General features: G+C 41.2%; 1 protein-coding gene across 4 annotated transcripts in view; it reads right to left on the bottom strand.

Moving 5' to 3' along the window:
• The window catches only part of LOC132081561 (protein HIRA), a 32241-nt gene extending 15547 nt beyond the window's left edge, over positions 1-16694 (bottom strand). For 2 of the 4 annotated variants that reach the window (XM_059485370.1, XM_059485371.1), the window contains exons 1-11: positions 16519-16694; positions 9763-9825; positions 8874-8984; positions 7990-8080; positions 7389-7483; positions 6465-6560; positions 5497-5657; positions 4427-4594; positions 3791-3904; positions 2206-2276; positions 191-296 (exon numbers count right to left, since the gene is read on the bottom strand). In XM_059485370.1, the coding sequence (XP_059341353.1) occupies positions 191-296; positions 2206-2276; positions 3791-3904; positions 4427-4594; positions 5497-5657; positions 6465-6560; positions 7389-7483; positions 7990-8080; positions 8874-8984; positions 9763-9825; positions 16519-16555 (1113 nt within the window). In that variant the 5' untranslated portion in view covers positions 16556-16694. Of the gene's footprint in view, positions 1-190; positions 297-2205; positions 2277-3790; positions 3905-4426; positions 4595-5496; positions 5658-6464; positions 6561-7388; positions 7484-7989; positions 8081-8873; positions 8985-9762; positions 9826-16449 lie in introns of all 4 variants that reach the window. The other 2 variants (XM_059485367.1, XM_059485368.1) reach the window with 2 other exon arrangements.
• Between the last annotated feature and the right edge of the window lie 58 nt (positions 16695-16752).

Raw genomic sequence — 16752 nt, 5'->3', positions numbered from 1 at the left:
CCAGAAGAGAAACTAATACCACACATTCACTTGACTACTCTTTTTTAATGATTTGTAAAGCAGACAAGAGCAACATATTTTCTATAATATGGAAATCAGTTACTACATACTTCTATAAACAGGCTAGTATTGTAATTGAATCAATACATCCCTGAAATATGATCAAAGGTTCTCTGAGTGCTTGCTGTACCTTTTCCTCCTCACTGAGTGGATCCCCAAGTTCATCCTGGGAAAAGTCCAAAAATGCCACTGATCCATCCATGGAACACACCAGGATACCAAGTCCATTAAGGGTCCTGAGGGAAATAAAGGTCCAACTTTGTTTTTAATCTGTTTCATTCAAGCAAAGATGATGGACTGCTCAATAAAATCTGATGGATTGTTCAATAAAAATATCAGCTTAAGATTTATTATCACAGCAATAACTCATGGAACCAGAGAAGTGGGACAGTGAGGACACAGGATGACAGGCAGCAGAGTCCCTGTGCCAATGCTCCCTTGCAGACTGCACAAGGATGGTGGCACTGGGACAATAACCTGCCCATGGCATGAGCAGCACCATGGAAACTTTCCTGAAGGTGTGAACCTGAATAGTGTTCACAATGAACAGGGAGAGAAAATTATAAATGTATTTCCTTCAACAGATGAGGAAAATTTTTGTGCTAATGGAAGTAGGTGAAGAGCTGACAAGCAGGCCAAAAAATCTTGGTACTAGGCAAGAACACAGGTTTGATTTTGCTACTGTTCAATTATTTGGGTTTTTAAGGAAACTGCACATGTGTTTATTTGTGGGGACACATAGTAACCCTCTTCTGGAGGTCAGGTTTTCTTAGCAAAAAGAGAGAGGAGAAACTATCTATCTTAAGAGAAAGATAATCTTGCATATGTAACCTATTATTGCACATTTGAAAAAATACTTGGATTTTGACTTCTCCCTCAGACACTTTTAAGCACAGAACTCACAGAGACAGTGACACAGTGGCTTACAGATGAATTGTTACACAGAAGGGAAGAGGAAAGGAAAACTGACCCAACTCCAAAGTCCTAACCAAGTTACTAAAAATCCATTACAAGTACCACAGCTACAGGCATTTGGCAACCCCTGTTTTTGTGGCATGGGTGCCCCGATAGCATCACAGTCAGAGAAATCAGCCTCAGCACCATGAAACAAGGTACACCACCGGTACTCCAAATTAGAAAACAGTAAACTCATGTTGAAGGTTTTCTGTTTGCTTTGCAGAGAAAATTGCTGTGCTCCTATTGACCTCTGGATCCAAGCAATTGTTCTGTGAAAACATAATCCCTCACAGATATTATATTGATGGATCCAAGTCTAAAATTCTAAACCAGAAATTATATAGCTATAACAATATAATAGTACCAGCTTTCTCAGAATTTACTACGTCTGTTTTCAGAATGGAGCACATTTCTGGGAACACTCCATGTTATTGACATTTTATCCATCTGTTTCAATTTGTAAACAGGATATAAAATACCAAGCTGCCTGATGATCCTTTGTCTCTCAAATACCCCACAATACCATTTCCTCACAAAACTACAAAATGTTAACCAGTTATTACTCCCAACGACTTCATGCCATGAAAAATGTGCAAATTGCAGATGGAGAAATAAAAAACACTACAGGAAAACCAAACTATTCAAAGCTATTGTTCTATAACAATAGCAGCATTTCTCATGAAATATTCCACTTTCTGGCTTTCTAGTCTTAATCTCTTAATGAAAGAAAAATGTTTTGGTTTTAAAGCTTTTTTTTTTTGTGGTTCACTGAGCTTCAAGGCAAAATCCACATGGCATATAGAAAGCACGAAGCTTTAAAATTCCCAGTATAAACCCACCAAGAGATTGTTGTAACTATTAAGGGAGAATTTCAGAAGTGAGGAAGTGATAGAATTAAGACAACCTATGTCAGAGAATTGTAACAAGTAGAAACTATTTACACAGATATTTTACTGTGTCTTGCTCTAAATGCATTACTGTTTGTTCAGTTAATAATCTCAAGTGACCATGTGCTATTTGCTCATATTACTATCAAGATGCTGCAGCAGAAAAAAACCTTCAGCAACCAATTACTTGTGTTCCAACAACCACAATCTGTATTGTTTTAAGGCATTTCCAGCTAATAAGTACACCTAAAATTGATAACAATTGTTTGGCTTCCATAACAAACAGGAGAAATCAACTTACCAGGAGATGTCCATGATTGACTTGTCAAACAGCTCATGGATGACAACTAAAGGTCGCTTCAGACACGTGAGCTTAAGAAAACAAGAAACAACACTCAGAAATGTAGAAGTTCCACACGACCACAGATAGTACCATATTAACATTCTCCCAGAGCCTCACAATATGCACCAAACAAGGTCTGCCCAGGAAACAGCTGCATGCCTGGTGCTGCATCTGAAGCACCAAGTCACCTGTTCCACTGCTGGGGCAGAAAATCCCTGCAGAATAACAGCTGACCTTCAATTCTCCTTTCTGAAACACAGACTGAATTTCTTAATCAACTTTACCTTCACACCACAGTCTTAAAAGACTCTCTGCCACCCCAAAAGCAATTCCACAGATGCAAAAGACAGCTTCTATTCTAAGCTGTACTGAGATAAGGATGCTGCAAACTGCCAGCACAAGAAGACAGAAAACAGATTAGGTTTCCATGTCCTCACTCAGCCTACTTGTCTGAGAAAGTGAAACCTACCAAGAGCAAAGGGAATTTGACTCACAATAACTCTTAAAGAGGATTCCTCTGCACTTAAGAATCAGCTTAGTAATAAAGAACTGAATACAAAAACTCCAATAACCTGCTCTAAATTAGACATTCTAAGCTCTTTAATGTCAAATCAATGGACTTATTGTCTCTAAGTGTATAGTACAACTGAAATGAAGTAGAGGTTGATAAGGTCAAGGAAGTTTTATGCTCACAGGTTCACAGATGCAGTGTCACTGTCATCTTCAGTAGTTATTTATGCTTCCATAGGTCTGCACTCTATATATGTTTATTAAGCTCCTCAGGGCAAAGACAACCTATAACTGCATCTCTGTGCTACCTTCTGTAATTTCAACAGCCACTCCAAATGAAATCTTCATAATATAAATAGAAAGTAAAATATACCAAGTGATACTTTGACATGGGTAAGCACTGGTAGCATTACCAGAAACAGATTTAGTTATGCATCCAGAGATTGATGGATAAATATCACACTGGAAGCTAAAAATAGTAGATTGCAGTTAGCAATTGGTGGGTTCTGGCAAAGTTCTCATCAGAAAGCTTTACAAATCAGTTAAATTGATTCCCTGTATTTTCCAGTTGCATTTAAAAATGTGAAAATAGTTACTCTTCTCCCAGCCAGAATAAAAATTTTAGTGTAGATTTTAAAGTAAAACCCAAACTAGATATCAAAAACTTGAAAGAATACTTAAAAAGCTCATTCACTTTCACATCCCTTTCCTTTACAAGAACAGAAGACAAGTAAAAGGATGAAAATAAGGCTGCATTTATTAACTGCAGTAAAATGTTTTCTCCCTTAACAGCTGCTCCCCCTGACCAGGGCACACTCTGCCACTGGCTTCTAACTGCTCCTGCCTTTAGAGAAATGAACTAATACAAATCCACCTCCTTACCAATCAGCTAAACCTGCAACAACAGAGACAAAAAAAATCCCTAAACATGACACTAAATGTAAGACTTAATGCTGTACATGTGACTTTTGTGTTAAACCCCCAAGTTATCCAATGACCACATTAGTTCAAAGGCAGCAAAGAAATCACTTACCCAGACAGACAGAGATCGATCTTTGCTACCGACAGCACAACAGCAGTAGGGACAACTTGACTTGGTGGAGCTCCCATTCTTTTGTTTCTTTTTGAAGATTTTTGGATTGAATTTCTGAACAAATAAGATGCCCAAATTTTATCACAGTAATTACATTTCAACAGAAGATCTGCTTTCTAAGCAAATTTTCCACTTAAGAGTGAAAAAACATTTAATAGAAATAAAGTCCTGAACCAGACTCTGTAAGAGCACTGACAAAAGCTGCAGAGGCTTTCTTAAGGGGTTTTCTGAATGCCTTCACAGAAAAGGCAAACAATATTAATTTTACTAGGGATCAGAAATCCACCAGAAACCTAAATCATTTTAATCAAGTCACTGAACAGCCAACAAAGCTGATGTTTGACATTCCTAACGTGCTCCTGTATTCCCCTTTGTCTTGTTCATCTACATCCAGTTCTCCTATCACAACAGCCACCTGATTGCTTCCAACAAGTAAAGCTGACATTTTTTAACCACCACCATGCATTTCCTTTACTAATCTTGACGCCTATCTTCACTTCTTGTCCCATTTATACATAAAATTATCAAAAAGCAACAAGTTTTAACTTCACGGATAAATTTCTATCAATCACTCACCACTACTGTAACTGCCTTCCGGTGCCCTACAAAATCCATGTTGGTTTTCCATCCATCCCTCTCAATGATCTGAGCAGTGGGTCCAGAATTATTCATGGCATGAGCAGAAACAAGATAGTGACCATCAGGTGACCAGCTAAGGCGCAGCACATGAGTTGTCCCTCCACACTGACAAAAAAAAAAAACATACCAGAGCTTTAAAAGTGTTTGGCAAACAAAGGAGCTGTAATATAAACTATTTAAATTTCAGATTTAGGGAATACGATTACAAAGTAAGTATCCTGAGAGTATAAAAGAGTGACCTCACATATAATTCTCAGCATTTGTTCATGTTTACACAGGTGATGTGGTATAACTTAAGAAACCCTATCAAAAGAGGGGGAAAGGAACTCTGAGAACTTTTCTAAAGGAAAGACAAATGTTACATCTTTTTGGATACTGTTTCCTCAGTATTTATCACAGTCCTGGTTTGTAACAGGGCTGCAACACAGCAACCACTAATGATGAGACTTCAGCTTGCCACAGCAGCTCCCATGTGAGTGGAAGCAGACAAGGTCTACTACAAAGAGCAACTGCACTAATCACAATACCCTCAGATCACTGCAGAACACCAAGCAGCAGCTTCTGTCCCCAGGAACTTGATCTCTTCATAAAAGTCACCATGTAAGAGCTCTGTGATGCCAGGTCAAAGATCCCTCCAAGTACTTACCTCATTTCTGATAGTGGCCAACAGAAGATGCACAGGGAAGAATGTCAGACTATTGTGATCAGTGTGCAAACACTTCCACAGAATAACCACTGTATTTTCAGAAGTTTACTTAATTGTTTACATAACCCATGTAAACTTTTGATATCCACAATAATAAATGACAATGACAGTCTCTAGTCAATCCTATTTTTATGAGAAAGTAATTCTTTTTTTGCCCTCTGTAGCTGTTATCTGAGAGCTTTATTTGATTCAGCACTGTTCAATTAATTAGTGTTCATACAAAATCCGAGTTATTTTTATTTGCATTCATTCTTTTTGGATACTGGGAATTCACTTGGAACAGTCACACATTGTGAAGTACCTCATCAAAGGGTTTTGTGATGCTGGTTTCCAGCTGCCAGTCCAGGGTCCGCCACACCTTCAAACTTCGATCATCAGCCTGAGAGGCAATGTATTTTCCAACAGGATCCCAGGTCAGCCCTTTCACCAAGCCAGAATGCCCCTTCAAAGTGGCAAGAATTTCTGTGCACACAAAAATTGAGAATAGAGAGTAGTTACTGCTAACTCCTTCCAGGCAGAGTGTTGAGAAAATTTACATATTTTTGAACAGCGTATTACTATAACCTCCTTTAGTGTAGAAACAACATACCAACCAAATTGGAGGCTGTACTTAAGAAAAAACTGATATAAAAGAAGTGGTAAATAGAGTTCTGGCCAGAGTAAGTGGTGCAAAACTCTTTAGAAGACAGGTCAGAGAGCAGAGTCCCAGTGCTTTAGAGTAGCACTTTGAAGCTGTGGAAAGCAGCACTTGAACTGGAATTTCAGTTAAACATTCACCCTTTCCTCCACACCCAAAGATTATCACAACTAATCCAGCTTTGTGCAGCAAGTGTGAACCAAGTCAAAGTTGTGACTCAACAGACACCCAAGGCTGGCAGACCTGGTAACCTACTTTCAGTCACACTCTTGCTTATCAGCCTGTGGGAGGAGAGGCTGAGAGGGTGCACAATTAGCTTCAAAGTCTAAAAACTCTGGTATCAGTATTGGAAGCCAGCTTGAAATAAATGGCATGTAAATAAACACAGGCAATCATGACTTCCATGTAAAATCAGCAGCACACCTGAATGCAGCTGTTGCCTGCAGCAGGGTGGAATCCCCTGCTCATTGCCATCCAAACCTGGAAGGACTGACCTGCTAGACTGCAGGTGTGTCACTCCAAAAGACAGACAACCAATCCCTCCTAGAGATCTGAAGAGTCAGAGAAATACACTGAGGAGGGAAGACTTAGTCACAAAGCTTTACATGCTGGCACCTCTTTAGAGCTCTCACCTGGGAATTTGACAGCGTTCCAGATGACAACAGTGTTATCAACACTACAGGATGCCAGCCAGGCATCGTGTGGAGACCATGCTACATCCATCACATCTGTTTGGGAAAAGGAAGTTTCCATTTAAGAGATTGATGGTAATCAGAAAATCAAAAAGTCTCTGCACAAAGAACTTGTGTTCTCTGTAGCAACATTTTGCTATCACTGAGAAATTATTATCACCTCACTAAAGTGGAAGGTAAGAAAGCAAAACTCACTGGGAGTGAAACTCCCCAAATTCCAATGTTCAGTAGGGGTCAAGAAAAAAAAAGCAAAAGGGAAAGAATGCAATGTTTAGTGATTGTAGGAAGTACTAATGCCTGCACAAAGAACTTAGTCTTGTTTTGAATGAAGAAGTAACAGAAGCTATTACAATGTACTCACTTTGCTCCATGTGGAGTGATCAAAGTGCCATCTTGATTTTAATCACAGCTCATGTCAGCAGATGCAAAATGCATTTGAAATTATTTATTTATTCAAATTTTGCATTGCTCTTTAGATATTTTTCTTCTAAATAAACATTGTTATTCTTTGGTTTACAAAAACATGGTCTTTTGCCAATCAGATTATTCACTGCTAGTGTGAACATTTAATTAAAGACACAATTTAGCTTACTTTATTCAGATTCCTTTTTAAGCTAGGAAATAGCAAAATGTAAGTTTCTTAGTTGTTAATTTTTCTCCTGCATACCATACTTGCCAGAAGTTACTTGTATGAAAATTGCATTTTATTAAAAATTTTATATTATAAATTTTCCTTGTTGCCCTTGAAATTAATTACTGACTTGCCACCAAATATATATATTTCAAACAAGAAAACGTGATGCTGAAAAGCTATTTTTTTCCAAATACATGCAAATTATGTTCATTCAACACCTTGAAACTTACCCCCTGAATGGCTTCTTAGAATTGACACACACCTCCATTGCTCAACATTAGTAAGTTTGCTACTAGAACCAAACACAGTGCTAGGTCCAATGTACCTAATTAAAATAGAAACAGTTATAAGAAAAAAACACTTTTTAAAAAGAAAATCAGCTGCACAGTACACTTGTATTTTAGAGTCAGTTATTCCTACAATACAGAAGGGGAAAACCACATTTTTTTAGAGAGAGTAATTCAAGTTATTAAAAAATTAGCTTCAATAAAATGTAGAATTTCTATAGATAGCATAAAATGGTAACATTTAAGGTGACTCTTCAAATCTCACTAGGAAGTTTTCTTCAAGGAGAGAAGAAAATGTCTCAGCTCCTCCAGAGGAGAGAGACTGCCCAGACAGACACCCTCCAGCCCAAAGGAAATCAGGCCACATCCCCAGCACCACTGTGGTGCCCCAGCCTTCAGCTCCTTCCACACCAGGTGGAGCAGTGAGCTTGGCAAAGGGCAGGACAGGGAGGGAGCACTGAGATGTCACAGAGAAACCTCCTTGAAATGAAATAGAGCTGAAGGAAGAAGGATGAAATAGAGCTGAAAGAAGAAGGATGCTTACGCTGCTCGTTTCCACACCATAATCAGCTTGTCATCTCCCCCCGAGGCCAAGTAAACGCCATTGTTTGACCATCGCACACAGTTCACACAAGCTGAAAGGCACAAAAGAAAGTTTGCAAGATGAAATATGAGAATAAGTGGTTCTGGACTGCAGACAGGGTTTATATTACAAATAAGCAAAGGTTGTCAGGAGACATTTAGGATTTAAGTGGGTTTTCCCCACTCAAAGCAGTTACTCTGTCTGCTTTAGATAAATGAATTGGTACTTATCTTTCAGTAGCAGTGAGGAATTTCTTACTTAGAAAACTCTATCCCTTATCTAAAAAAGCTTCACCAAAAGAGGCTTGAAGGAAGAAAAATTAATATTCCTCTAATGAAGGAAACTTATTCTAGTAAATAAAGTGGGATTAAGAGGGCAAAGAAGGAGAGGTATATTTTGAAGAAAAGAAAGGACAACTTGTCAGGTGACCCTACTAATTCCAAATGCAATGATTTATAATGTAATAAATGTTATAATTTATAACTACAACCAAAATATTTCATGTGATGTATCTTTTACACTTACTTCTTCTCCTGTCCTTTCCTTCAGAGCTCTACAGTTTCTCAGAATGTGCATTACCAAATACTTTATGGCCACAGCTGATAAAAGCTTATAGGGAGGAGATTTCCAAAGGTATCTATAGTGTCCTGCACATTCCCTCACATTTTAACAGCATTTTCTGCTGAATATCTTGAAAAGTATACAGCCAAAATATGAGACCACTGTGCTGTGTTTTATTGACTCTTCACCACTGGACAGGCATTATTTTTGCAATTACAGACATGTAAGTCTTAAGCTTTGGCAATAGTCAGCAATGAAAAAACCCAACCAACCAACTTTGTTACCTAAGTGATTGTCCATCTGACAAAGCATCTTGGGGATATTTTCATTCTTTTCATCTTCCTCTTTCAGGACAGGAGCCATATTCCAGATCACAACTTTGCCAGAATCCTGACCTGCAAGAGACCAAAAAGCTCCCCCTTCTAAATAAACCCAAAAAAGCTTTTCAAAATCAATCTCAGTTCCAGAACAGATGTGAAAATGTAGGCATTGCTGCAGTGGGGACTTTGGAAACATCTGAATACAGATGTTATTTTGATATAATTAGACCAAATCAGAAGTGCTTTATTTTTCTTGGAGCTATTAAAAATAAATTTATACAGCCTTGTACAAAAATCATACTGTACATAACTGATACCAACTGTAAGGACAACTACTTGTAAAAAAATTGTATTTTAAAAGAGAAAAGATACATATTCAAATACTAAATTGCAATTATTGTAGCCAACATAAAATTACTCACTATTGTGAACCAAATAATATTTTTGCATATATTTCTTAAGCTATTCTATTTATATAATTGGATTTTTCTGTTCCAATAGCTCTACTATTCAGCAACTGAAAAAGCTCAAAAGCACATCCAGTTCCTCTTCAAATTAAAAGGAAATTTGGCCCATATGGCCACGACTCAATCACTGATAGCAGCCACTATCTCAATGACATCCAAGGGGATGAGGACATCAGAACATGTAACCGTGCCTTCTGCAGGAGCAGCAGCACTTCCCAATACTTTGTCATAGCTTACATAATTATCTGTTTCTTAGAGATAAAATTGATGTCTTTTTAAAAGGGTGAAACCAATTCAAGTGCTGTGAAGGCACAAGATTGATGTTGTTGTTGTTGTTGTTGTTACCACCACCCAAAATTCTGCCTTCTACCAGTACACAGACTTACCCTGTCCTCCTGTTGCAAACTTGGTCCCATCTGGGTGAATGTCCACTGAAAATATTGGCTTTCCTGGAATTGGAGAACAGATAGCAACATAGTGAATTGTTTTACATTTAAGGGAATGCAGTAACACCAGAACCACCATAACTCTTCTGGTTGGCAAGTGACTTTCTTCTTCTAAAGGCTTGAGTTGTAAGAATTCCAGCTGACTACAAGAGCTGAGAGCAGCTTGCTGACAGAAATGGCAGCCTATTAAAAGCCTGTTTGGAAGTTATCATGCCACAAAAACCAGAGATAACCAGGGACACTTAATCCAGCAGGATATGCCAAATACCTCAAAGCAAAGTAATACCACAAAGCAAGCGCCAACAAAGCAAAACTGTATTTGAGAATGGAATTTCTTCCAGGTTTCTACAGTTCATTAGCTGATGACCTGAAGCAAGTCTTCTTTTGGTTTCCGTTTTTTTAAAATCCTTCCCAATCTCAGGCTGCATCTGTTGGTCACACAATTACCTGTCTCAAATTTCAATTCTCTTAATGAAACTCTTCTACCCAAAGACCAGTTTTGATTTTATGGCTTCCATATAGAAAGAGGAGGACTAACCAACAATAGTATTACTCTTAAATCCTTCAATTCTCCATATGCTACATCTTTCAGAAGCAAGCTAATAATTTTACTAGAATGTAAACTCTGTAATAGCACAGCTGGGGAACAGCTTTGGAAACCAGAAAGGCCTCACTTCCAACCTGCTCTGCTCCAACCATGGCTTATATTCACCCTCTGTATGTTCACAGTTGTCTCAGCCTTTGCAGAGGAAAAGGGGAGCAGCAGCTTCCTGCCTTCCAGTGATGCTCAAAGAGCTGCCACTAAGGGTTATGTGAAAGAACACACAGGCAATTTCCACGTCCAAAGAATTTCTAGCAGCACTTCCAACCTGTTCAAACTGGAAAGCCTCTGCAAGCAAGGTCACATATATGCCACTGCAAAATAAGGCAATTTTTCAAACAGCCAAAAGTACCAGTACCCACACACCAAGATTACTTGATAAATTTCCCATGAGTGTCACTTGATAAATTTCCCATGAGTGTCAATCTTGTGCTGTATCTTCATGAGATGTTCAGACATAAATGATAAAACCTGGAGATCTTATTCAACAGCAATGGTAGCAACTGAAACCTTGACACTAAACTCCTAATAAAATCCAAATACCCACTATTTCTTACTTTTTGGGGGATACCCATTTGGCTTCATTTTGAATTTTGTGTCCTTTATGTTGACTTGTTTTAAGGTTTGTTTTATTTGGATTTATTACTTGGATACATTGCAACTCTGACATGTGACTTCCCTTAAAATTTTCACAGGCAGCCAAGCAAAGACCTTAAGCACAGAAAGATGGCACTCAACTTACATTCCTTCCAAGTCCTCCAGACCACATAGCACACATGAGCTGAGACACACATGAGCTGTGGGTTTTCTTTAGCTTGATTCTTGTTTTTATTCTATTAACTCAAATGCAACATTCAGGGCTAAGCTGAATACTTAGAGGAGCACAAACTAGAAACAAACATTTATTTTACCTTTTCCAAAATGTGGAATTTTCCTTCTATTAAATCAGTGCATCATTTGAAATAGTTGAGCCCACTGAAAAGGCCAGTCTGGAGACCTTAGAGTTAAAAGAGGTGGCATTTTCAATTTGGATCAAATCTTGGGCAAGAAGAGCTCATCTACTCCGGTATTTCCCATTAGCTGTGTAGAGGAGAGTAGGAAGCCAGCCATCAAAGATCTTTGAATTCTAATAACCTGGCTCATTTTGCCTCTGTATCATTAGCACCAAGAGAAAACTTTCCCAGAAAATCAGAACAGCAACCTATCCACCTCCACCACTACTATTCAGGCATATTCAGATATGCTACACATTCCAAAAAATTGCCATTGCACCCATTGCCTTGCAAAAATTACTGACATGATATAATTTTCCTTTCCTTTACTGTAAGTCTAAAACTATCATAGCCTCTCCAATTTCTGCCTTAAGAGCTCGACTCTACAGGAGCAGTAACATCAGCTCTCTCCCCTCTCTTGGGCAAAGATTTTTCACAGATCCACAAATGGGGTTGAAGAAACCCAGCAAATTACTTTGCTTAGAGAGCCCGAGGTAACTTAGCTACAAATTCTCCATAAATGCTTAAAATTAGCCACACCAGGGAAAATGTCCACCAAGCCCAGCACTGTGTTCAGAAGCCAGCACTAGCAAGTCCCTAAGGATCTGTGCAATGGTGAGCACACAATGCTTCTTCCTAAGATAATCTTCCAACTCCAAAGAAATTACAGTTCTGACTTCTTGAATCAGGGCCCTCAATGGACTTTCTTCCATAAATCCAATGAGCCATTTCTGAAATTCATTATTCAATAACCCCTACACAGAGATCCGCTGCTCAGCCATGCACTCTGTGAGGAACCTCCTACTCCATGGATCTGTACCAGCTATTTGTTACTTTAACACAATTAATTCTTGTACACAAGGGTAGTGAACAAATTTCACTCAACACTGATCCCTTTTCTGCCACTCACAAGTGTTCATCATGTCCCCAGCCCAATGACCCCACTCCTTGCTCAGAGTCCTGTCCTACTCCTCTGCTCCTTGTACAAAGGGTGTCACACTTCTGATCATTCTGGTCACTCCGAGCCACTTTCAGCTCTCCTCTATTTTATTACATGAATGGGAATTGACATTGACGACCACATGTTCAAACACAAACTATCCATGTATTTACATAGCAGGATAACATTTTATTTTTAGGTTTTTCCTAGCATAAATTTGAGATTCAACCAAATAAACATGAAGTAGCTTTTCATAAATGGTTATAATCCTAAAAATACAGACCTCAGTGAAAGCTGTCCGTCACAGGGCATTATTTTATACATGAAGTTTAAAGAGGGTATGGACTTTGCACCCAGGAAAGGCAGCAGTAATAAATGGAGCCCTGGACAACACAGTTTCCTACACAGCTCAACTGTGATCCAGGAAGGGATCTTATTCCACAGCTAAGTAATGATACACAATGATCTGCCCAGTACCTAAAGTTCAATTACTAATTTAAAAGAAATAAAATAAAAAAGTAAAGAACAGATGAAGTGGTCACAGGACAGAGAGCACAGGGTGCTCTTTCCCCCAGGGTACCACTGTCAAGAGAATGCCATCTACAGGGCTGGATAACTGTAACAGATTAAAGCTGTAAGAATTGTTCCATGCTACTTGTGGTTTACAAATTGAGCACAGATACTGGGTTTTTCTTCACTTCCTTCAGTTTCTCAAAATAATGCAGAAGAAGCCATTATTTGATAGCAATCACCTTCTTCCCTGGGTCCATGTCTTTATCAGATTATGTTGTTAGTTCCTGCTGAAACAAGCCAAAAGGCACAAGGGCCCTGCTTCAAAGTGACTGAAGCTTTCCCATGCTCCTAATTGGAGATGTGCTGAGTTTCCCAACAGCAATGATGCACCAAAACAAAATGTGATATTTAAGCAGCAACACTAAAATCTAACACAGTGTGTTTTAAGACATTCTGACCTCTTGCAATAATTTCTAAAAAAAGATAAGCTTAAATTATTGAAGCTCCCAGAATCACATTGCAGGAGGAGGCAAATCAGGTTCATTAAAAACAGAACACCTTATGATATACCAGATGTCCTGTGGGCTTATTTGTTTAAAGAACCCAAATATGCATTATGTACTTAAAGAAATACTGATAATGAAACAAGCCTGGAACAAAAAGATCTAAGTAAGATAATTGAAGCCCAAGGAGAAGGTCCCATTAAAAAAATACACCAGTGAAGAATAAAAGCAATTTTAAACATTGCATCATTTTTGGTTGTTGCTTAACTTTATACAATAATCAATTAAATATAAGAAGAGTCTTAGGTGAATTTCTACCTCAAAATGAATGAATTTCTATTCAATTTGCTTCCAGCCCATGTAATATAGAACATTCAACGTGACTCACAAATCAATTCAAATATTTACATTCCACCATTACAGCTTGGAGAGATAAACTCCATGCCTATATTTAAACAACAGCAGGCTCCAGTTTCAACAAGCTGTTATACATGAGCAGCACCTTGGGGCTTGCAAGGGTTTCTTGGAACAGCAAGGGACTTCCTTTCCCACAGGGACCAGTGTTTGCCTGCCTGAGCTGTCTTTAAGCACCTGGGCTCTCAAAGCCTGAGTGCTGAGTATGTTCAGGCAGCTGCTGGATGCATGATGCATCTCTACAGAGATAATGACAGCAACACTGGGAAAGAGAAGCCAATCCCAGCACTTGTATCTTACAGTCATCTGCTCTCACCCCCACCATTAGACTGCACTTCTGAATATTCCTCCTTGCTCTAAGTCAAAGACACATGGAAGAGAAGAATACAACAATAATGAGAATTTCATGCAAAATCTAATTAATCTACATTAAGGGCATGAAAAGCTTATGGAAAACGCATCTGAGCAAGAAATAATTCCAATAAGCACTCAGAAAAAGTGACATGAACAACTCCAAGGCAGAAACCTGTAGAACCAAAATGTGCTGAAGTGCTTTTACTGTAAGCACGTAGCATCTGGGCTGTGCAGCACACAATTCCCAGGTGTGCTGATTTCCTGGCTACAACACTCACTTCTAGTGTCTATTATCTCCTGGAGAATGTATGCCTGGAAGCATCATTCTAGTCCATTCAGTAAAACAAAACTCCCAAAACTGAGTGGGAAGAGGCTGAACTACAGCAGCTGGATCTGGAGTGTGGAAGAGGCAGCTCTGCTGCCAGGAGTCACAAACAAGAACAGTGAGGCAGCCCCGTGTGTCTGTGCAGAAATCAAAGGAATAGGAATCATCACAGAGTCTCCAGCACAGAGTGTGAATTCTGGAGAGGTTTCAGAGCCCAGAGGAAGGCCCAGGAGGGGTGATGGAGACTCCTGGCAGGCAGTGATGCCTGGAGGACCCGGAACCCGGACTCGTCACAAGAGGCTGACTGAACTCACCGGTTTTTATCCTGCCCTCCCTGCCCCAAGGACAGCAATGTGTGACTGTCACACAGCCCTGCACACCTCTGCAGCCCTCAGAGCACCTCACAAATGGAGCTGGTGGCAAATGCCTGTTTTGCAGGTGGTGAAATGATGATGGAGTGCCTTGGCCAAACTCATCCCAAAAGGTCGATGGCAGAAATGGGAATAAAATTCAGGACCATCAAGGCCCTTTGTAGTGCATTATCCATCATCACAGGGCTCTGTAAATGAAGCCCTGCTTGGCTGAAGCCTGTGCTCTGCAATGGTTGGATGTTTTCTAAACTGCTAACAGATTTCAAATACCCATAGCAAAAGCTGCACCCATTAAAAAACTAAAGAAAGAAGTTACAGAGATGAAGATGTAAATGCTACATTTGTTTAGAGTAACCAAGCAGAAATGTAAAAAACATCTCAAATAAAGCACTTCCACATTTTTTTCAGTTTTGTACAACCTTTGGTTACAAGGTTGAGTCCATCTGCTGCCTATAGAGTCCCTGGAGAGCAGGCCAAGTAAAGATGCACATGAATGACAACTCGAGGCATAAATTGTTATCAACATTTGCAGCATGAACACAAAGAACACAAAGCATGCAGAAAGGCAGCTGTAAAGTTCTGCCTGGGGTTTTAACTCAAAGCACACTTTTCCAGTTTAAATAACCTGGTCTTAGTTTTACTCTAGATACCAATCAGCTACATGAGCCCAGGTAATGACATTTATACACTGACAGAGTATAAAATCTGCAGCTGAAATAAAGTTGTACCCATGAATCTGAGGGCAAAACTTGCATAAACAGAAGTGAGCTCTTTGTGTCAGGTTTCTTGTCACTGGAAGTTCATCCTAAGCAGTGTAAACATGACATAAACTCTGGTGCTGTCCTGCATTTGCCACACAGAGAAAGTACAAAGCCTTCTGTCAATATCAACACCTCACTGTGAGCAGTTTTAGCTCACACACCACTTCAACATCACCAGAGGACTGGCAGACAGGACACTACATAAATTCAGGGAGTTGTTTTGAAAGAACTGCTGGAAGAAACTTTTCCCTCCGTGGAGAACGATAGCACAGCTCAGTGCATTGGAGGATTTTTAATGCTGTACTTGCGTCAGCAATGTGAGAGCCGGGCGGTCAGTGCAGTGCATGGATACCGACTCATCCTGCCGGGACACTCATCCCGAGGGGACCTCGACCCCTGCACGGGCTGTTCTCCATTCAAACTCCCCCTGCACTTCCACCAGCACGGAGCGGCCCCGAATCAGCTCAGCGTCCCCTCAGAGCCCGGGAGCGGCGGTGCCCGGCTGTCCCCATCGCACACTCCATGCCCGGCTGTCCCCATCGCACACTCCATGCCCGGCTGTCCCCAGCGCACACCGGGAGCCGTGCCGGGCGGGCCGGGTCCCCTCCGGCCCCCTCCCGGGGACCGAGCTGTCCCCACGCCGCCGTCGGGAACCCGCCCGGCTCCAGAGCTCCGGCTCCGCTCCCGTCCGCCGGCACGGACTTGTTGCTGCCGCTGCCCCCGCCCGCAGCGGCCGCTCCCGGGCCGGCGGAGCTCCGGCACCCGCGGCCGCCCCGGGAGCGCCGGCAGCGGCCCGAGGCTCCGCCCGCCCCGCGCCCCCCGCGTGTGCCGCCCGCCCGTTCCCCCGCCGCACCTGCCCGGCCGGCCCGCGGCACCTGCTGCCCCGCCGGCCCGCGGCACCTGCTGCCCGGCCGGCCCTCACCATTGTGGTTGACCCAGGTCGGCTTCAGCAGCTTCATTGTTCCCCGCCCGGGGCCCCCGCCGGCCTCCGCCCTCGGGACCCCAGGGCGGCTCCGCCCGGGCTGCGTCCGCGGCCGCGGCGCTCAGCGGCGGCCGGCCACCATGGGCCCGCGCCCGGCGCCGCAGTGCCCGCGCCCCCGGCCGGCCCGAGCCGCCTCAGCGCCGCTCCATGTCCCGGTGCCGCCGCCGCCCCGCC

This window comes from Ammospiza nelsoni, chromosome 18 (assembly GCF_027579445.1).
Source record: "Ammospiza nelsoni isolate bAmmNel1 chromosome 18, bAmmNel1.pri, whole genome shotgun sequence".
Lineage (NCBI taxonomy): Eukaryota > Metazoa > Chordata > Aves > Passeriformes > Passerellidae > Ammospiza > Ammospiza nelsoni.
The sequence above is the reverse complement of the archived record's forward strand: the minus strand, read 5'-3'. Positions and strand labels throughout refer to the sequence as shown.